This window comes from Carcharodon carcharias, chromosome 22 (assembly GCF_017639515.1).
Source record: "Carcharodon carcharias isolate sCarCar2 chromosome 22, sCarCar2.pri, whole genome shotgun sequence".
Classification (NCBI taxonomy): Eukaryota; Metazoa; Chordata; class Chondrichthyes; order Lamniformes; family Lamnidae; genus Carcharodon; species Carcharodon carcharias.
The window spans coordinates 37200581-37224191 of NC_054488.1; the positions used below are offsets into that span (position 1 = coordinate 37200581).

General features: G+C 37.7%; 1 protein-coding gene across 4 annotated transcripts in view; it reads right to left on the bottom strand.

The window, feature by feature from the left end:
- The window catches only part of stx8 (syntaxin 8), a 170831-nt gene that overhangs the window by 142227 nt on the left and 4993 nt on the right, over nucleotides 1-23611 (bottom strand). For all 4 annotated transcript variants that reach the window (XM_041216803.1, XM_041216802.1, XM_041216804.1 and 1 more), the window contains exons 2-4: nucleotides 21778-21877; nucleotides 9532-9626; nucleotides 8458-8568 (exon numbers count right to left, since the gene is read on the bottom strand). In XM_041216803.1, coding sequence (XP_041072737.1) covers nucleotides 8458-8568; nucleotides 9532-9626; nucleotides 21778-21877 — 306 coding nt within the window. The remainder of the gene's footprint in view (nucleotides 1-8457; nucleotides 8569-9531; nucleotides 9627-21777; nucleotides 21878-23611) is intronic.

Here is a 23611-nt window from a genome sequence, read left to right on the forward strand (position 1 = left end):
AAGTAGTGTGATAGGTTAGATCCAGGCCTTTCATCTCTGGGACGTGAGCTCAATCTCAACCCAGAACGATGGAATAAGTTTCCTCTCAATGTTAATTGTAAGGGTAACTCTTATGAAATGAGTTTGGACAATGTTAATTCAGTCCATAGTAGACATGGGTTTATAGCAAAAAACTATTCCTTATTTCGGTCTAATTGGCAAACTCACACAACAGCATGGTTGATAAAAACATTTTGGTGCAGTAGGGGGTGTTCATCTGACTAAGGCCCTCAAGCCCATTAAAGGGGCAGAGTAGCTTTACTCTGCATCTAACCTGTGTTACATCTGATGTGGGAGCTTTTGATACCAAGAGTGGGTTTATGAAATTGAACATAAAAATATTTACTATCAATAACCAAGGACTGAAAGAAATGCTAATCTGTTACTATTATAACTAATAGATTCTTTATAAATACATTATGATAAATGCCCCAAGCGAATCTTCCCTTAATAATTCAGCATCACGTCCAATGCAGCAGCAGTCCTTTATTATTCTTCTGTCACACAATCAAAAGCACCTGTTCAGTTGAATATGTCACAAGATGGATGAACAACCTCATATCTTAATGAATATTTAACAAAAGCAACCAACAATTCTTGCTACATGCTCAGATAGAAGAGATAAGTATCAATATGCATATCAATCTTCGTATATTAAAAGCCCCTTTCATTAAGATGGTTATTTTGTATTTTAAATGTTAACAGAAAGAAAGGATATTTAAACTAGCTGGAATATGAATTGAATTATTGGGTTTATCCTGTTTGGTTGTTCTTTATGTCAATTACAACCCCTTCCCTCATCAGTGTGGCTTCAACTTTGGTTAAAATGTTGCTATTGCAAAAAAGTGAACTATATTTGGGATTTAAGGAATGTTTTGAATAAAACCTTAAATTGCGTGAACACAGAACATGAAGTATTTAATCAGATTGTTTTTGTTTATGATAATTTATGTTTCTTACATGATTGAAGAAGAAAGGGAAGGTTATGGGAATGGTATCTACTAAAGTGTTTGTGAATCGGTAAACGAAAGTGACACTAATTGTTTTCAGCTCCATTTTCCTTCAAGGTTGCTAGAACCTGTTTCCCAACACAAGCCACCACACCCCTCCAAACATGTTTCCAGCCCTTCTCTGCCCTTTCTCAAGGGCAGAATCTTCGGCTCGGCGACGAGTACAGGTGGGGCCTGCTCGCCGAGGCATAAAATGACGTGCAGTGATGGCCGGTGTGCATCCCGATGTCATTCGAGTTTTCAGTTCGGCAGGCGCGCACCTGAGTCGGCTGCACGCCTGCCGAACCATCAAAGGCTTATAAAGGCCAGTTAACTATCAACTCAAACAATTAACTGAGCTGCCCGTCCAACCTTAAGGTTGGCCGGTAAGCAAAGAGCCCAGGTGGTCTTCGCATTTATCACGAAACCTCATCCATGGGCGGGATGAGGTTTCATGAAGGTTTTTAAAATCTTGCAAAAATTTTTAATAAAATGAATAGACATGTTCCAGCTCATGTGACAGTTTCACATAAGGGGATATGTCTTTTAATTTTTTTTTTCTTTTATTAAATTTTTTTGAACTTAAACTAATCTCCCTGAGGCAGCTCTGTGAAAGGGTAAGGGTAAAAATTCTAGTGATAACACTAGAGAGAGTGCAGAGGAGATGCTGCCTGGGCTGGAGAGTTTTAGTTATGAGGAGAGATTGGATAGACTGGGGTTATTTTCTTTGGAGCAGAGGAGATTGAGGGAGGACATGATTGAGGTGTATAAAATTATGAGGGGCATAGATAGGGTAGACAGGAAGGAACTTTTCCCCTTGGTGGAGAGATCAATAACCAGGGGGCATAGATTTAAGGTAAGGGGCAGGAGGTTTAGAGGGGAGGTGAGGATGAATTTTTTCACCCTTAGGGTGGTGGGAATCTGGAACTCACTGCCTGAAAGGGTGGTAGAGGCAGAAACGCTCATAATATTTAAGAATATTTAAGAAGTATTTGGATGTGCACTTGTGATGCCACGGCATACAAGGCTATGGGCCTAGTCCTGGAAAAGGGGATTAGAATAGTTAGGTACTTGTTTGACCGGCACAGACTCGATGGGCCGTGGGACCTTTCTCTGTGCTGTAGACCTCTATGACTCTAAGTCTTCCTTGACCACAGATGCCTTTCTCCAAGATTCATCATTCAAACTCCTGCTTCCAGGTCTGCTCTCATGGTGTTCACGATTCCCAAGACTGCCGTCCTAATGCTTACAGATCTTAGAATCCTCCCTTTCCAAAGCTTTTAGTTCGATGTGTCTTCTCCTAGTGATCCTACCACCTATCCCACTGCTCCCTAAATGCTGTCCACTATCTCTATTACTTCTCTATCCCATGACATCTTAGCTGGTTCCCTCAAACTCAATGACTTTCTTAAAATCTATTTCCAGACCTAACTGGTTCCTTTCACAGTGCTCCCAAATTCTAGTGTGGCCCCAACACTGGTAAACCAGCATTCCTTATAACACTACTTGGTTTAGTATGTCCAGTTCTGGGCACTGCACTTCAGGAAGGATGTGAAGGTATTAGAGAAGGTGCAGAAAAGATTCATGAGAATGGTTCTTAGAATGAGGAACTTCAGTTATGAAGATAGAATGGTGAAGTTAAGACTGTTTTCCTTAGAGAAAAGAAGTGAGGGGTCTGGACAGAGTAGGTAGGGAGAAACTGTTCCCACTCATGAAAGGATCAACAATGAGAGGGCACAGGTTTAAAGGTACTTAGTAAAAGAGATGAGGAGCAACTTTTTTAAGCAGCATGCGGTTTGGAATGTACTGCCTGGGAGTGTAGTTCAATTAAAACACTCAAAATGGAATTTGACAGTTATCTGAAAATGAAGAAGGTGCAGGGTTACAGGGAGAAGGTGGGGGAATGGTGCTAGGTGAGTTGCTCATTCGGAGAACCAGTGCAGAAATGATGGGTCAAATGGCCATCTTCTGCGCCGTAACAACTCTGTGATTCTGTGTGACACCTCTGTTCTTATAAACCTGTAACTTAACAAGAGCAACACCATGGCATGAGAACTCGTGTAGCTATATCTTACCAAAATGTGTGCACTTCCTGTATACAAAACTTACTTCATATTGTAACTTTTTGTCACGCTTATTAACATTTTGCATTATAAATTTCTATTTCCATATTTATAATAGAGGTTACCTATGGAAAAATAATTAAATTATAAAATCTTGCAGAATTGTTCACTTCCTGTCTGGTACAATTCGGACAATTTAAAATTTGCAGAATTACTCATTTCCTGTCTGGTACAATTTGGACAGTTTAATTCAAACTGCTATATTATACTTTAAAAATTATAAAAGAAACATAAGCAGGCATTTACAAGTGCAGAAAGTTATTCCACAACAGAAAGTACAAGGTTCGCAAGCTTTTCAAGAAACTTAGGGTTCTTATTCCAGCCTGAAGAGCAACTCATCCTTGAATGAGTTCATGTAGTGTTTGTCATCAAGCAGCTTTCTATGACTTTAAAAGGACACATATTTTAGCAGTGGGACAATACACTGTATTTGATATGGTATAACGTTCTTCTCGTTTTAAAACAGCACTTTCTCTGATTTAACAAAATCGGCACCGGGGAGATCAGGCAACTATACAAAAAAACATCTTGTAACTTCCAGAGGAATGGCAGTTGAGTCAAATTGCCACTCCACTTGTAGTTTAAAATTCAGCTGCTCTTATCTTGTCAGACCTTCCAACTCAGGCCAGACGAGCTCTGTGTAGTGCAGCGTGGTCTCGGAGCCAAGAGTCGAGATCAGCTCAGTTGCAGGTAGGAATGCCACACTCCTTTTTTAAGACGCTAGCTGCCATAAACCAGGTAAATTCAAAGGTCCAGCCAAGTTTAAAGGTCTTTGGGAAGCCAGGGAGAAGGTAAATATATAAGGTAAGTGGATAGGATTTTGAGGTGCTGGGTCAGGTCAGGGGGGCGCAGTCGAGAGTCGGGTGACGGGGGTTGGGGGGAGGGGAAAATCAGGTGTTGGGGGTGGGATGGTAGAGTCGGGTCTAGGGTGGGCAGTTGGGGGTCAGGTCAGGCTTGGAGGGCAGGGGGGAAAGAGTCAGGTCAGGGGGAGTCATGGGGGTGGGGAGTCCGTGTTGGGTCGGGGTGTAGTCCCGTCGAAGGTCGGGGGGCCGGGGGGGTGGTATTCTGGGGTTAGTAGTGGGAAGGGCGAGAGGTGTCCTGTGGTGGGGGTGGGGAATTCCCCTTGGGGGGCGTCAGGATGGGTCAGTGCTAAAGTTACCCAGAACCTACAAGTGGTTTTAAATTTTAAATTCTAAATTCTTCTAACTATTTCTGGGTAATTAGTGATGTAACACTTTCAGAACCATCCGAAGTTTGTGATTTAAATCACATTTTCAGGTTGTTCCCATTGCAGGGCAACTGTTCTCTACAAACAGCTTGTGCATAATCTTCATAGCCAAAAGATGTCTCCCCTCCTAGTAATAATCATTATTACGTTCTTGGAATGGAAGAAGCTATCTATGACACACCATAATTTATTTCTAATGATTGCTAGTATGATTGGGCATTCACAGTGAAAGCCAGGACTTGCTATTTGCAAGTCCATGCCCTTGCCCTACCTATCTTCCTCCCAATCCAGCAATGGCATAGGTCTCAGTAATTAATCATGAAGCAGAAAAGGAGAGTTATGAATGTAAATGTGGATTTGATCATTTTTGTATAAAAACAAGGTAAAATATGATTTTTTCAAACTTTGAGGCAAAGGACTTGACAAATTAAATATGTAAACATGTTCAACATTATGCAACTTCAGGTTAGATGCAGATTCAGTTGCAATGACCCTGTGCACCTCCCCTCTTACATCAAAGCAATGTCTGATTCACCATGAGATACACCACAACAGAACTACCAGTTATGTAAAACAAGTTCCAATTTTGGCATTAGAGCTGTATATACTGTAGAGCTTCAAGTACCATAATATTTATGCAATTATCTAAAGTCATGAGAAATTCTGCTGCCCACATCCTACCTCACATCTAGTTTTGTTAATCAATTACCCCCCACCCCAGGTTGCTGACTTACATTGGTCCCCAAAGCCCCGAATGTAAAATTCTCATCCTCATGTTTCCTTGCTTCTGTCTATCTCTGTAACCCCTCTCTAGGCCTACAATTATGAGAACTCTGCATTCACCACTTCCTTCATTCTACTTTGAGCACCCATGCATACAGATGTCTAGGCCAGGGCTTCTCAACTGAGGGTTCATAAGGAGGTTTCAGGGCATCCACTGAAACATATCATCTTGTGTGCAGGACAAAGATTATCGTCAATTTTAAAAAAACACTTAAACCAAATGATCAAGTTCCAAGTGCAAGGCGCCTTCAACACTAAATAATCTCTATATGATTGGCCAGTTTTTAGCCCATTGAGAAGTGTACTGAGGAAGTGAATTGGCCTCAGTGCTTGCAACTCAGAGTAATGGAGGGATCTCCTTTGTCAACTGCTGTAAAAGTCGATTAGCCGGAACACCCATTACACAAAGTGATGGAGACAAGTTTCAGTTGAGGCACTCTCGGGGAATCTGACTGGTCAGATCACCAGATTCACACTGAGAAGGAGCAGCGTTTAATCAAGGATCTCAGGGGGCAAGAAGGGAAGATTCTAAAGACAATGGAGGAAAATGTTTGAGAAATTCAAAAGAATTTAAATTCTATTTAGGAGAAATTCATCAGAACTGAGGAAAGCTTTTTGCCCTGCAATATTAACTCTGTTTTTCTCTTCATAGCTACTGTCTGATCTGTTGCAGCATTTTCTGTTTTCATTTCAGGTTCTCAGCATCTGCAGTATTTTGCTTTCAAATGCAATTAGGTGTAATTTTTGAAATTACATTTGTTTGTTTCGTCTTTTAATTTGTATGTGCGCTGCACCACAATTCAACAGAAACCATTCTTTTGGATCTTTAAAATGAGATTGAAATTTAGCATCTATTAGTGTTTACTTATGGGCATTTTTCTTCTGTTGATTAATAGCTTGTTAAAATAGAAATGAGGCTGCCTCATTGACTCATTTGAATTTCACATTAGTCTTGGCTGAATTTGAACACAAAATAAAAAAATGTGGTCTAATCCATGAATCACACTGTATGTTCAAAAACAAGTTAATGTAGGATAACAAGGATAAGTAGCAAGCTTCTGTTATCTTTCTTTCTAATAAGCCAAGTAACATCCAGTTTACTATTCCAAATGTATTGAAACATTCGCACCATACCAACTTGGCAAAATGGAAGATGGAATATTGAAATCTCCATTTGTACACAGAGGATTTGAAAAAAACTTTGTAACCACTTCACATATATTCAGCACTCTCAGCTTCAGCTTTTGTAGAATTTTGCAGTCAAGCATCAAGCCCCTGACCACATCAATATCTATATCACATTCATAATTTCTAGAAACAAGAGAACTGGAGGGTACATTAAATGTCAGTTTGGCTCAATGGTGCCTGAGGCAAAAGGTTGTGGGGTCAAGTCCCACTCCATCACTTAAGCACATAATGTACACTGATGCTTTTTACAACTCTGAGGGAGTGTTGCATTGCCTGAGACATCTGCTTTCAGAGTTGTTATATTGAGGCCCCAACTGTTTTACAGGTGATCATTAAAGATCCCATGGTACTATCTGAAGACAGAAACAATAGCTCTCCTGGTTAACATTTCTCTCTCCTTCAACACCATGATAAAAAAAGTTAACCCATTATTTATACAATTGATATTTGTTGACCTAAATGGTGGCAAACTGCTTATTGCATTTGCCCCCATAATTACATAGAATTAACAGCAAAGAAAGAGGCATTCAATCTGACACGTCTACATCAGTATTTATGCTTCGCATGAGCGTCTTCCCACCTTACTTCATCTCAACCTATCAACGTATTGTCACGGACAAAATTTATATGTCCGTGATCAATGTGTTTTGTATGTGATGTGTGTGTATTTTCTTATCCTCAGGGCTGTTGTCCCAAATTAAATAATTCCAGCAGCAAGCTTCTTTTGAGAGTTTTGAAAATAATGGAGGGTATTTATTATCATACACTTGCCCGGCAGGTTTAAAAATGCAACGTCTCACTCATTCAACTCACCCACACTACCACTCTCACAAAAATTAGATACAGATGATTAAAAAAAAATACGATTACAAAGTATAACTATCTCAGTATCTTTTTTTGTGGCAGGCCTGTAATTTCTTAGATGAGGTGATGCTTTGAGTTGAAGGTCTAGTATGCAGAGGATTCTCAGTAAGCTGCAAGGCTTCTTGTAGTTGAATTTCCAGGAAGTTGGTTCTCAGGTGAACTTAAAGATGGGACAGGATAAGGGGAGTCCATCTCCCACTTTAAAAGTTATTGCTGTTTATTAACTTGACTGCTTGGTTGACTGTAGCTGGTTCAATGGCTTTCTGGTATCACTCTGTCTCTGCAGAGCTAATTCTTGCTATTTTAAAAACAGGCAACAACATGGCTGACTCACCAATGTGACTTGTTACATGTCCAAAGCCCTTTACCAAATAAGGTGGATGCTCAGGCTAATAAACATCCCAAGTTTGTCACTTGACACTGAAATTTATCCAGTCTGGGTTCGGGTGATGAGCCATCATGGGAGGTCAATGGGGACCCATTCACATTTGTTTAATACACATTGAGTTTCAACGTGTCTTTTGTCCACGGTGAACCAGAAAGATGAGTTGGTTGGAATGCTATAGTCCTTCTGTTGACATTCCATCCTTAAACAAAGGGGTGTGCGAATTTCCTGGATGGCTGTGAATGTCCATATTTATTTAGGTATTTGCTTGAGTTTCAGGATTGTCTGGAGCTGATACTGCCAAAGGTCAAATGATTTGCAGTGGCCATTTTAACAGTCTGTTTTTTGTCAAAATTTTAAAGTATTGTTTGAAAATTCATAATATAGTGCAGCATGACAATATCCTTCTATTCCTTTCTCCCTCATTGAGCTACATGGTTTCTCCTTAAATCCATCTATGCTTTTCACCTTAATGGCTCCATGCGGTAGCAGGTTCCACATCCCAAACATTCTCCGAGTAAAGCAGCAAAAACAGTAACTACATTTCAAATGTAATTCATTGGTTGTGAAGTGGTTTGGGATGTTCTGAGCACATGAATTACATTATATAAATTCCACATCTATTTTTGTTTTCAATTTGAACGAAAGCATTGGTTCTTCTAGATTCTGTGCACCAAGCTCTGTACTAACCAGACACTAGTGAGGATAATTTACTACAGGTATCAAAATATTACTTAATAAAGAACAAAATTATTTAACTACATGTGTAAGATAACAAAAGTTTTCAAATAATGCACTGCAGCACGCGCAAACTGAAAATAAATTTTCCAATTAAAGAAAATTCAATGTAAATCATACCTCATCAGATCAGGCTCTGTGCCATCGTTCTTGAAGGATGTTTGAAGTTGTCGCTCTCTCGTTAACAAATCGTCCATTAAATTTTGACGCCTGTCTGCTTCAAACTGTGTACTGAATATGAATTATTAAAGAATTTCCTTTCTTTTATAGTCTCTGCCTCTGTTTATAAAGACCAGGATCCCTTTTTGAAAGCAGCCTTCTTTCTCAGCTTGTCCTGCGTCCTTCAAAGATTTCTGTACATATATCCCACAGATCTTTCTGTTCCGACATCCCCTTTAAAACTGTTCCATTTATAGATGCACTAAATCAAGTTAAGCTTAAATTTTGTAGTGCAGGTTACTTGTCCTTCAATTAACGATCAGAATTTTTGTGGCCATTATTTAAAGCAAGTTCTGAATGTACACAATCCACTATTAGCAGAATTTCACTTTGAGTTAATTTTGCACTCATGCCCTCTAATTCTATAACTAAACTTTAAATAATGTGATCATTTTTAATTTGAAAGATCTGTATACACCCAACTATTTTTTTTTCATTAAATGAAAGCCAAAACACAAGCAAATGTACACATCAGTAGCACTGTCTCACAGTTTATCATGTCTTCTGTGCTTCTCAGGTGCACATTTTTCTTTTAAGTATCAGTTATTTTGTATCAATCCACAAGCTTAGTTTTGTATTTTAGCTTTATTTTTAAAAAAAACAAGTTTCCTTGAAGGGATTAGATTTCAGCTGGTATGACGTGTATAAAATTCACTCTAATAGCTTACCTATAGTTCACCACCAGCATAGAAACAAAAACTGTTAGAAAGCATTAGTTTCAATTTCTGAATAGGCACATAGACAGTGCACTTCTTTTACATTTCACTACATCATCTTTCACAACATTTTAAAAGCAATTATTTTGGTAAAATATCTACACAGGTTACTTAGTCATGGTCTTTTGCCACACCTTCAATAAAGAGACAGTACCCATTACTTATTTTATGTATGAAATATATAAATATTTCAGTTTATCTAACATTTAATTTCCTGAATGTCCACAGCCATGAAAGAGAATAGGTTTTAAAAGGATACATCTGCCGTGTTGACAAACTTCGCAACAAAGAATCCTTCAGCCGGCTAATCTGTTCTTCGAGCCTCTGTAGAGATGTCCGAATCGTCACATTCAGCTGGAAATGGGGAAAAAGGGACGAAATAAAATACTGACTTCAACCCTACATTTTAAAACCATTCATCAATATTTCAACAAACACGATCATGTAAAAACAACAGAATATCTGAAAGAAACCTTCAAAAAAGCCTTCAGTCTTTTGAATGAATACATTCCATTTCTAAGTATTTTTTGCCATTTGGCACCTACCAAGTAGCAGACCAAAATAAACAAACAAGAAATTTGAATAATCTTTTCAAAATTTAAAGAACCCACACAACTAGCCATTGCATGCTCAACCTTTCAACTCTTTCAGATTTTTTTTTGGCCATCAGTGACAAATGATCTCAACCAGCTACATTAATAACCCATCCCCCAAACACCCCCACTGACTCACAATAGAAGTGCAAATGGGCAGAGAGGATGCCATCTTTGCTCAGGCAGAATAACATTCATGTGCATATACTCCTATCTTTCCCACAGGAGAAAGAAAGTAATAGCACAAACCATCTAATAAATCAAGTGCCTTCAACCTAAAATCAACACTTGAGCAAATAAATCAATTTAAGAAATACACACAAATATCATCAAGATGCAATTTTCTGGACGAAAATACAAAACTTTTCACTTTATGTTGCAACAATTCATCCCAAAAATGCAATACATTCAAATCAATAAACAATATAATATATATATTTCTCTTTTGAGATGAATCAGAATTTTTTTGGTTTCTCAATTTGAAAGTTAAATGAAATTTCACTAAAATGAAATAATTTGAACAACAAAAGCTCATTTCAGGAAAAAAAATGGAACGTTATGTGCATGATCAGCAAGAGATTAAATGTCCACTTAACAGAAACAACAGGATAAATAATGCAGCCTCAGTGTTTTCGTCTCAGAAATAGTAGAGAATGACTTACGTGATAAGCTAAATAATGCATTCAAAATTACGAGTTTAAGATGTAACATCTTCATAGTTAGAAACAAGTTTAAATTTTAAAATTGTCTTAAAATGGAAGGTAGCTCCATCAGTCATTACTACCAAAAGCAAATGGTTGCTTGTTAACTTCATTCCTTTGGTTTTCAAATTTTCCTCTTCATAAATGATCATTTACAGTTCTTATCCGTAAGGCTACTTCTCCTCTTGAATGGTATCCCAGCACCACTTGATATGAAGTTATACTGACCCCTGGTGTATTTCCTGAATTCACAATAAAGACTTTTGATCTTCATTATCTGTTTCCTAATTTATGCTTTTTTCTCCCTCTGCTATCGCATTAATTAAATGCTACTATTTTATCAAGGTCATTTTTCAAAGACGGCCTAAAGCTTTTACCTATTTAACAGGTGTCCTGCATTATGTTTAAAGCTCTTAACAGAAAAAAACAAAACTCTTCACATATGTTGCTATCTACTTATACATCAAGTATTTCTGTCCCAAAAAGTACAGAACAAATATTGTAGCATAAGGCCAGATTTTGCTGTAGCAGGCCACCTAATGGCTTCAGTGGACAAAAACATTTTGAGCTAAGTGGCATGAAGTGCAAACTGATAACAACACAGCGAGGAAAACAGGGCATCTGGGACTTGAGCAAACATGGCACCAATGGAGTGTCTCCATAAGGAATTAGATGTAGGGGTTGAGAAATAAGCAGTGAAAAGACTGATAAGGAAGGTGAATTAAAGGAGTGAATCAAATGTCAAATCAGGGCAAGATAGGGAAAGAAAGATTGGATTAGGACAGAGAGAGAAAAGAGACAGCAAGGAATGATATGATTTTTAAAAAATTGACATTGAATGCACGTTTGATTTTGACTTTAAGGGGCCTTTCTAAAATATTTTCTAGCCTGAATTAAAAAGAGTGTGAAAGTGAGCACACTGGCACTTCATAACCAGTCACCCACAAACTGCCACATAACAGTTAGTATTCCGGGAGTTTGCGTCTTACACAAACTCTCACAGTACACACAATGTTTTTTTTTAATTTTCTATCTTTCAAGGAGGAACAGTTAAGTTCATGATTATTATGAATCTGCAGCATGTAAATTACTTCTGTTCACTTATTCATTTACTGTTTAATAAATTATTTGGTCATTTATGTCCTGAGCCACAGGTCCAGTGAATGTTTTCTTCTACTCATTTCCTAAGTCAAGAAAAATCAGGTGAGAACACGTGATACAAACAATAAGTCAAAATACAGAATGGCGATGAACATTTTCTGTATGTTCCTACTACAAATAACCCAATATCGGGCAGGTAAAAAGACAGCTTGGGTCCTGGGAGCAAGGGTTCACTTTGGGAGTTGTTTAAGTCTAATGGAAAAATACAGAAAAACTGTAAACCATAGTAATGATAATTTTAGACATCCATAATTCACTTGTCCAGAGAACATAAAAAAATAGATTTTCTATGCAGGACTTTTCACCTGTTCTCAACAGGTAATGATCATTTTCTTACTGGATCCTAAACTCAATCACAACTTGAACTAGTTATTAAATTAATTAGTCATTTTATTAATGCCCAAAACACAAACACAGATATATCTGTTCAGTTTGTTCTCTGTCTGAAAACAAAAATTACGAAATCTTGGAAGGTTTCTACTAGTCCTAGTGGATATGTTCTGGGATGACAATGTAAATGCACAGTCAGATTTAACATCAAACTGTATGAATGGAAAGCTGCAAATGCAGAACAGACCATCAAGTTAAGTAACTGTAAAAATAGGTGGCTGGACGTAATTTGTTTGGATGTGCATGAGGACATCTAGTGTCCATGGCTAGGAAGGCAGGCATGATACAATCAGGCCAAAACATGATTTTCATGATGCACTAGTGTGGCACTCCTAAACCAGAAAGTTGGCCTTACAGCAAGTGGGGATTTTTTGGTATAGGCATTGTAAATCACAGGGTAGAGGGAGAAATCATTAGACTGGTAATTTCAGTTACATAAAATGCAATTCAGGGCTATAATCAACCAAAATGTTCCCAATGTTTACTTGAGACTTCAGAAACTACTTCAAATTCATACTAGAATAATGTAAGACTTAAGCAAGATGACTGGTCCATTTTTGCCAAAAGCAGAACCACAGCAAAAGTATCACAAGCACAGAAGAATCAAAGAATCATAGAATGGCTACAGTACAATTCGGCCCTTCATGCCTGTGCCAGAAAAGTCAGGTATATAAATGATATATTCACAGAGGATTTTAACACCAAGCAAACCTGAAGTTAAAACCTTTCGTCTTTCATCCGCCTGGCATAATTATCCTGGATACAAATTTATCTCAACGTATCTTTTTAAATGGGTGATCAATATCATATTTTCTTTTACTGAAGTATGTAGATCCTGCTATTTACAAATTCTCTAAATTACAGGCCTGACCATCTCATCACTCTATGGGGTTACTGCAATAAGATGACAATAGAAAAATGATTAAAATCTAATACTACATGGTAAATTCTATCCTAGTTTTTTTTTTAAACAGCAAAAATCCAACAAGAAATAGTTCAAAACAGATATTATAACTGTGTTGTCCTAACTGTTGCAAGTAAAATTAACATTTAGCCGTTGGATTCAAAAAGCAATATGCATTGCATGGGGCTGTGGAGCACAGAGTGATCAGGGAACAGAGCACTTGGTAAACAAATTGTTAATTTGGGAATTTGATGCAAGTGGGATCTCTCTGGTAAGGATTCCTCAAGCTGTAATTTGGTTTAATTTGGTGTAATTTGGGATCAGTGTTCTGGCAAACTATAGAGCTAAGGCTGTGGATAGTGCTTTAAACTAAAAGGGCCAGGGAGGAATCAAGTGAAGGTAGATTTAGAAATCTGAAAAGTTGAGGCATTAGAGCAGTGTAGTGATTTGGATAAAGACAAGCTGAGTGGGACAGGAAGGGACAGAGATATTAATGGTAATAATGCATCAGCAAATAAGCTCTACGCAAAGAACTACGTAAAAAATAAAATTAAAGGCTCTTCATCTTAACGTGCAAAGCATTCGTAATAAGATAGATGAACTAATATCACAAATAAAGATAGTAGTTAAGATCTAGTCACCATTAGAGACATAATTAAAAGGTGTAAGAAATGGGTGCGCAATAACCTTAAAATCTCAAGAAATTTATTGATCATAGAAACAGCTCTCTCTCACTCACTCCATTATTAAGAAATATTCCACTGAACCCTACTGGGCTGACAAACACAGGACAGCGCAGGCCTGTCTTCTCTGCCAAGGACATGATCCTAGCACAGGTTCTAAAACAACATTCCCAAACCTGGTAAGGTTGAATCTCATTATTCAAACATAAATCAACTATTTGAGTCAAGGTTAAACAGGATGTCCTAGCAAGCAATAAGCCTTGAGATGGCTTCATGGACTTTAGACCGAGATGGGAGGGATTCCCTTGAATATCTGTTGCTTGCTAAGGGATAACTGAATAAGAGGTTGGCATTGAGCCCCTAGAAATCAGGTTTATAAACAGGATCACAATGGGAAAAAAAATCAGTTTGGACAGGAAAGAACTTTTCAAAGTGGAACCAGGCTGGCTTTAGCCTAACACATTTGCTAACTTAAGATGACCAAGGGCAGGAGAGACTGCCACCTCCAGCTATGGAGATCAACTTCATCCATCTGTTTGTCTGAACTGGAACCAGTAGTTTATTCTGAGAAATTTGTCACCACCAGCCAACGAGATCAGCATTCTTCTGCTTTGGCCAAGCATTCATCTGTTCAAGGATGAGTTAAACATTCTCACTTTTCTGCCTATTTAGCTTACGTATCACATCGAAACTGTTGGTTCTTAATAAAATGCTTTAAAATCACCTATGACTTTGATCCCCTTCTTGGGGAATTTGTGACTTCCTGACCAAATCTGACACCAAGTTTGGGAAATAAATATTCCAGCTAACTCAATATCTTGAAAAGACAGGCAGAATGGAAAAGGATGAGGAGTAATCATGATCAAAAAGGACGATGTAAGGACAGTAACAGAGAGGATCTTGGCTCAGAAGATCAGGAAGTAGAATCAGTATGGGTGGAGATTAAGAATAATGATGGTCAGAAAATGCTTGTGGGAATAGTTTATAGGTGACCTTACAGTGGTTATACCAGTGGACAGAGTATTAAGCAAGAAATAATTGAAATTGTAACAAAGGCAACACAATAATTGTGGAGCTCTTACATTTAGACTGGACCAATCAAATTGGCAAAGATAATCTGGAAGAATTGTAAAATACTTTGCCACAGTTTCCTCAAACAATACATTGTGGAACAAACGAAGGATAAAGCTATTTTAGGTCTAGTATTGTGCGTTGAGGCAGGTTTATTTTCATGGCAAAAGATCCTCTGGGGAAAAAGTGATCATAAATACATCTGAATTCCACATTAAGTTTGAAAGCCTCTACTCCAGTCCAAAACAAGAATCTTAAATTTTAACAAAGCTAATTACATAGGTTTGAAGGGACAGCTGGTTAAGGTTGATTAGGTAAATACACTAAAAGATGTGGTGGGAAATAAAACAATGGGGGAAGTATTTAAAGAAGCAATTCAAAATGCTCAATAAAAATATATCCCATTGAAAAAAACTCAATCTTCAGAGATCCATCCATGGCAAACTAGAGAAGCTAAGGATAGTATTAGATTTAAAAAGAGGCTTATAATGTTGTGAAGTTTTGTAGTATGCCTGAAGATTGGGAGAGTTTTAGAAACCAGCAAAGGGTGACCAAAAAGTTGATTTAAAAAAGGGAGTTAACTATCAGGAAGAAAAAAACAGATTGTAAGAGATTTTGCAGTTATATCCAAAAGGACAGTAGCTAAAATGTTGACCCCTTAGAGGCAGAGGTAGGAGGAATGAGGAAATGGCAAAAACAATGAACAAATATTTTGTATTTGTCTTCACAGTAGAAGACAGCAACTACATGTCAGAAATATAGGGTAATCAAAGGGTTAATAAGAGTGGGGAACTTAAAGTAATTCTCAAAAGGGAAAAGGTATTGGAGAAACTTAAGGGGATAAAATCTGACAAATCTGCAGGAACTAATGGCCCACATCTTAGGGTTCCAAAAGAGGTAGCAGTCGAGATAATGGATGTACCGGTTATGATTTTCCAAAATCCCTACATTCTAGAACAGTCTCAGTAGATTGGAAGTAAGTAAATGTAACACTGTAAATCAAGAAAGGATGGAGAGAAAAAAAATAAGGAATGATAGGCCAGTTAGCCTTGCATCAGTCAAAGGAAAATTAAGTAAGTCAAGAATGCACTTAGAAAATCATAGTATAAGATGACAAAGTCAACATGGCCTTACCAAAGGGAAATAGTTCTGGTCAAATTTATTGTTTTTTTTTGAGGATGTAACTAGTAAGGTAGATAAAGGGGAGCTTGCAGATGTACTATGCTTTGATTTCCAAGACATTTGATAAGGTGCTGCACAAAAGGTTAATACATAAGATAAGGGCTCTTAGAGTTGAGTAATATATTAGCATGAAAGGAGTATAGGTTAACAGACAGGAATTGGTGAGTAGGGGTAAACAGGGAATTTTCAAGTTGTCAGGCTGTAATTAGTGGAGTTCCACAAAGATCAGCTATTTACAATCCATATTAATTACTTAGATGAACAGACAAAGTAATTTTTCCAGGTTTCATACAGAGCTAGCTGGGACAGTAAGCTATCAGGAGGAAACAAAAAGACTGCAAAAAGACACAGATTAAGTGAGTGGGCAAAATGTAGCAGATGGACTTTAATATGGGTAATTGTGAAGTTATTCACTTTGGGAGTCAGAACAATAAAGCAAAATATTTTTAAAAAGCAATTAACCTCTGAATGTTGATGCTCAGAAGGATTTAGATGTACAGAAACTTAGCATGCAGGTACAACAAACAATTAGGAAGGCATTTTAGCCTTTATTGCAAGGGGTTTGGAGTGCAGGAATACAGAAATCTTGCTACAGTTGTTTAGGGCTGGAGGATTGTGTGCAGTTTTGATCTCCATATCTAAGGAAGGGTCCACTTGCATTGGAGATGGTACAACAAAAGCTCATTCGATTGGTCCTTGGGACGGGAGGGTTGTCATATAATAAGAGGCTGAGTAAATTGGGTCTATATTCGCTGTAGTTTGGGAGAATGAGAAGTGGTCCCATTGAAACATACAAGATTCTGAAGGAGCTTGACAGGGTAGATACTGGGGAATCTAGAACACGTGTGTCCTGTCTCAGGATAAGGTATCAATCATTTAGGATTGGGATGAGGAGGGTTGTGAATCTTTGGAATTTTCTACAAGAAGGTTGTGGACGCTCATATGTGAATATACTTAAGGCAGAGATGGATACATTGTTGGTTGCTCATGGAATCAAAGGATGTGGGGAGTGGGCAGGAAAGTGGAGTTGAAGCAAATGATGAGCCATGATTGCATTGAATTGCAGGCCAGGCTCAAGGGGCTGTATGACCTACATCTGCTCCTACTTCTTTTGTTTTTATGTTGTTATTTGAATGAGTGGCACTGCGAAATCCAAAATGCATAAGTGAAGTGTTGGTAATCTTCTAAAAAGAGATTCAGCGGTATCTATAAAAGATGGTTGTGTTACCATCCTGGAGAAATAGCAGCATCCCACAGTCAAGGCTGAATTGGAGGAAATGCACACACGACTGCAACTAATCAGCTTAGGATCAAGTGAAAAAGCACTGTTTCCTTTGCGGAAAGCATACTGAAGTGTTATACGAGGGTTTCAAAGGAATACACACTTTGCTTGGGTTGGAATTTGTTTTATGGTGCAGTTACTAAAGTGAAAGTAACACCTGTCTTGATCCAATATGCTGTGTCACTATAGCCTACTTCAGTTGTCTGTCGCTTTCAAAAATCTAATTACATTGACATTATATTTTGAATATGAAACGCCATGGTCATTCAAATGCATTTGACTTGACCAAATATCCACTATCCTCTGAATGATGGTGACAGAGCACTTCCATCTGGAAGAAATTTTTTTTAAATTGATCACCCATGTTGCTCTTCTTGAAGTTAATTTGATACAATTTTATTTAATGGGTTTGAATTGAAGCTGTGCCAACAGAACTAACCTCCTTTCCAGCATATGGTTACTTTAGTAAGGCACTTTTCACCATAAAAATTAACTATGTGCATTGCTTCTCCAAACAGCTGTAGCACTAGAATAAAGTTCCAGTTTCATTTTGGGATTATGCTCTATATGTGGAAAAAACATGTAGGCATAAAATATATATAACTAGATAATCAATTGTTTTGACAAGTAACATTCTGATCAGCTGCCCTGATCGGTTTAGCCAGTGTGCATGCCCTATTGCATGAATGCTGGAACCACTCAGTTGCTATATACAGAAAAATCCTGTGTTATTAAGTTCTAAATGATTTTAATATTTGGCAGCACTGCAGCAAAGTCTAATACAAGATGGATGTGTCTGGAAAGCACCAGATGGAGTCAAAGGTCTCTTTTCAAACAACCACAGAATACAATAAATACTTCCAGGTATGGAGTAAGATGTCAATTTTGTGACACTGATGGAACTGAAAATCTGCACATAATTTTTCCCTTGTCTTCTGTATTACAGATGTACGATTGCATGTGAACTGAAGAACAATACAGTTAATGTGCACATTTAGTGGTGAAAATATAATCCTTGTGCTCCCTGCCAAGGATTACATTTGTATAGGCAACTAAAAACAGACTGCATTTTCCTAGTACAAGTCCCCAAATCACAACAATCCTATACCTGTTGTAAAGATATGAATAAAGTGTTATTGGTTTTTACAACAATTATCCACATTAAAAAATGCAACTAAAATACGTGTATACAAAAGCTTAAAATGTGCATGCAAATCTTTGACGTTCACAATAAACTTTCTCGCTGCTTTCAAGTAAGAGATTTAACGATGATACATTAGCATTGAAGGAAAAATTAAAACTCATCTACAGCACTTGTGATCAATAGTCTTAATCAGTAGCTCATTTCAAACTGGGGTCTTCTTATTGGTCTTTGACTTAGCACAGCTTATGCTGTGTTTCTAAGGACGGGAACGAAACTGTGATATAAAATATATTTCAAACATCAATTTAATGGAATAACTATTGCGATACGCATACTGTTAGCAGCAACAAATACCTCAGCCATCATTTCCCAGAAATGTTAGTGGCTGAAATCCCAGAAAATGACAAGTATAATTAAACCCTTATCAAAGCTGTTGTCCGGAATAGAGGTGGAAGGGCCAGATTTCTCAGAAAATGAAACTTTCCCCACTTTTGTACCATCATGGTGGTCAACTATATATGGAAACATTCAAACCACAAGAAAATACTTCCAGATGAATTAGCTATGACTGAGCACTGTTTTCTTTTACAGTAAACTGATGATAACCATTGAGGCACCAAAGTAGGATATCAAACTCGCATATAAACATATTGGTCTATAATTTGCTGTGGCAGGGCATCTAATGACATCTGTTGTTTGTTAAACTTGCCTTTGCATGTTTAGGTTTTTAATTTTTTTACATGGTAAGTTGACGAAAGTGTGAGCTAATAAAGTCACCGTGAGAGAAACTGGGCATCTGGGATCTGAGTAAACAGGCCAAGCAACTGTGCATCTCTTTAATCATGCAGATTGAAGAACTGTGAAATTTGTCATTGTTGGTCCCTTGAAATGAGGATGATGTCTGCCAGGCTTCAGGACTTTTTGTGTCCTCAGGTGACTCAGGCCGATCCTTCAGCCACAGGTCTTTGGACAGAGAGGACAAGAGTTGCTCTGAGGAAGGGGAGTTCTCAAGCCAGGGTTCAGCTCTCTCTCCTTCCACTTTCATTACTTCTCTGCAGCAGAGTTTAAATGGTCAGTTTCCGACTGTGTTGCGGCTTGTTGGATGAGTTGCTGCCACATGGCTTGGTTTGGAGCAGGTTCCTCGCTTATCAATGTCAATTTGTCCCCTTTTCAATGAGGCCTTCAGAGTGTCCTTAAAAAGTTTTCTCTTTCCTCCTTGAGATCAGGTGCCATCCTTAAGTTATGAAAAAGGGATCTTTTGGAAGTTGATTATTTGACACGCAAATGCAGTGTCCAGGCCAACGAAACTGATTTCACATGACCAAAGTTGCAATGCTGGGGGAATTGACTTCGGTGAGGATACTGGAGTTTGTTCACATGTCTTTACACTTGACTTCGAATATTCTGTGAAGACATCGCAGGTGGAAATTCTCCAGTGCCCAGAGATGCCTTTGGTACTTGACCCAAGTCTCGCTCCCATATAGAAGGGTGGTGACAACAAAAGCATTGTAGATTAAAGCCTTTGTCCTGTTAGATCTCTGTTGTCAAAGACTCTATTGTACAATTTTTGGAAGGCTGCGCTGGAAAAGCTGATTCTGTGCTGGATCTTCTTTTTGCTGGTAACCTTTCAGAAAGGTTGCTGCCAAGATATGGGAACAGTGCAAGGACTGACAAATAAGTGTCCACTAGAGTGGGTGCACTCAATGTCAACTCAGCTCCAGAAAGATAAACAAAGGGGGAATGGATTGAGCAAAACAGAAAGGAAAAGTTAAAAAAAATGGAAAACTTTATATTTTTAAATACTCCAATAATTAAAATCTGAAGGAATGAGACTCCAAACTTGTAATAGTTAATTTTTAATGCAAGCGAAGTTGATTGGCAGTAATTAACACTTATCACAGGGTAACGGTACTAAGGGTAAACTTAAAATGACTTAATATTCTGTGACAAGTTTAGTTCTTATCTACCACACAAATACAGAAACTTCATGCCATTCAATATTTCAATGGTTAGGCAGAGTGCAGAATGCCATATCCATGAAGCTAATGGTAGAGCGGTGCAACTTGGACAGCAACTTCTGGAATTTTGAGTTCAATCACACCTGAAGTTGTTGTACGATTTGAACATGAATAAAGATGACCACCATTAATGTCACTGTTATTTTGACAGAAAAATTTGGGACATTAATAATTGAAATTTGAAACAATTTGGCCCATCTAATCCATTCTTTCCAGGAGCCCATGAATTACACTATCATGGCAGAGGATGAAATTGACAGATGCCCAAGATAAAATTGCCTTGAATCATCTGGACAATACAGCAGTTCGGATCTAAAAATAAATCTAGAAATGGAAATTAAAAACTAAAATTGCATCACAAAGCAAGACAGTTTACCAATCTATTGTTTGATCTTCTCCAGCACGGGTATTGCAAAAGTATCTGATTTTATGATTCATGTTTTAGAAGGTTAACTTTTAGTTTGGGAATTGAAATTTCGACAGAGACTCTGGTAAGATTGTAGTTGACCCCACTGGAGATATAATTTTATTATGTGGGTCCCAGAATCAAAGGGATGTTTTGGAAGGTAAAGTTAATTAGTTTAAATCTCCATCTGGGACATCCGGGGTGCCACATTGCACCAGGGGTGTTTTCTGATTTTGGAGTCACGAAACAAGAAAGCAGTGAGGCCTATCCTTAAGCTAGGGTGTCTACGATTATGAGGTGCTTGAGGAGAATTGGAGGATTGCCTAGCAGGATGCTACTGGAAGGGCCCTAAGTAATCTCATACCTCAGAAAATAACAGGGGCACTGGAGAGAATCAAAGTGAATTCCTGAGAGTGGTGACACACCTTGGATTGGTCCCAGAAGTGAAGGAACCCTCAAGATCCTATAAAGTCTAGGGGAACTCTTGAGTGGAAATAAAAGTAGAACAAGAGTGTAATGTTGAGATTTTTGGGTTTAAAGATAAGGATTTACAAAATATAATGTTGTGTTGATAGTACTTGCTTTGTTTAACTCAAACAATAAAAGGTTTTTGTTTAAAATGCGAAACCTTGTGATGCAATTTTTTTCAGTTGATAAGTTGGAATTTGAATTTCTTTTTTATGGTCTCCCCTGAGATCATAATAATAGAATCTGCACATTCATAACACTATAATCTATTTGGATACAGTTATATAAAATCCATCCTGTGCTGGTTTTGAATGTGTCCCTGGTGCACGCCGGAATGGAAAAATTAGAAAAGGGTGTTGCCTGAGATTGCTGATTTCCAATGAAATATACACTTATCCATAATTAAAGAGAACTTCCTAATTGAATTATGTTCTCTCAAAAATAAAACACCATGTTCATATAAAAGGAACTGCAAAATAATAGCAACCACCACTGAATTTACCTTTGGAGGATTACCTCCCGTTCTCTTCTGTCTATTACGTTCATGGATATTTTCAGCAATCTCTTGTGCTAGATGGCAGGTGGAGTCATATTTCATTAACCTGCAGAACACAGGAAAAAGATTATTAAAAATATTCGAACATGAATAAGACTAAAATGCTTATATTGTGACATTTGAATACATTTACTTAGATTACATCAAACATTTGTTCATTACTTATTTGGCAGCCATCCTTGCCAGTCAGAGGCTGTAGTTTTGAGTCCCAATCCAGAATTTATAAGCACTTCCAGTCCCATACACACTAAGAGACTGCTACAAAGTTGTTGGTGCTATCACTCAAATGACATGTCAAATCCAGTCACCAACTGCCTGTTTCTGTCGTTCAAGCGGATGGAACTGCCAGAACATGGCTCTACCAGAAGGGTAATGAGTTCTTCCAGTGTCCTGGCCGATTTACAAGACCAAAACAAGTTAACTGATCATTCGTCTCCTTGTTGTGCATGGGATCTTGCTGTGGTTTAAATCAGCAATGCCAATTCAGAATATGGCCACTGCTTTCAGGCACTTGTGAGATGTGATCTTTCAAGGTGCAGAATATTCTGCAAATTATTCTCTGAAATGCCCTACCAGATGAAATGTCACCATGTTCAGGAAAAAAAATTTCATCAGTTTTCTAATTGTTTGGATAGCTTCACACAGCAGCATAAATCATGCTGGATTACAGCGTTACTTAACGTGTGACGTCATTGTGACAAAAACGAACCTTTGCCTACAATTTAGCTTGCTACAGCCTGCTTTAATTCTGTCTTGGTCCTTAAAAGCAATTATCTGATTGGAGTATCTAAACCAGAGAAACCATTTCTTAACCCAGTTAAAATGCAGAGATCATAAAAAATACATATCTAAGAGGCATTATAATTATAGTTTTAGTACTGGAATTGTAAACTATTAATTTTCTATTGTACAAGCCAATAGAGTTGAACAACTACTGTAAATCTATGTCATAGTTCTGCTATTATTTATTTGATCCATTACTGTTTAATAAAGCTGTTTGGAAGTTATAGCCAAAACAAGGTCTAATGTAATGTTATCCTGCTGCTTTTGAAGATAAAGAAGATTCCTTGGAGGCACAGAAACACTACGCCAGTGAGAAACAATCTATAAAAGAGTTCTCGATTCATTATTCTGGGTATGCTACAGTATTGTTGCCTAAATAAAGGTTGAATGGTTTTAATAAGAAACCAAAAATATCTAGAATAGAAAGCAGAAATGAACACAAACATTTAACAGCCGCCATGGTTAAAATGAAAAGTAAGCGACTTGGCATTCTCACTCAACAGTTCACATAGTTTATCTACAATGCAGGCATGATTTTGAGATTCTACAATGTTTGTCAGTATTTTTAATGCTCTTCATAGGCAGTATAGACAAAATAGTAAACATCCAAGGGTGATTAATGGACTAAAATCTGATCTAGGAGCTCAGATGGCAGCAACAATTTATAATTGCCATATTGACCTTGTGGAGGTTAAAAACTTTGAAATTATGGTTCTATTTAAATGATGCTAGCTGACAATCTGCTGTACTTTATTTTTTATATAAGTCAGTTTATTATTTTGTGTCAGATGATGTCATAAAACATTGCTCACGAACAAGAATGTTATGCTGATATCATTTGGGGCACTGATTTATCGACATTGCAGAGGGAAGAAACTCAGTCTAGAGGCAATTTGGAGAGCAATACAGAGATTAGAAGCACCATAGAGAAGAGTTCTGGCAGCATTTAGACAGGTCCTGTGAGTTGGAATGACGGGGAGAGGACACTTGTAACTTG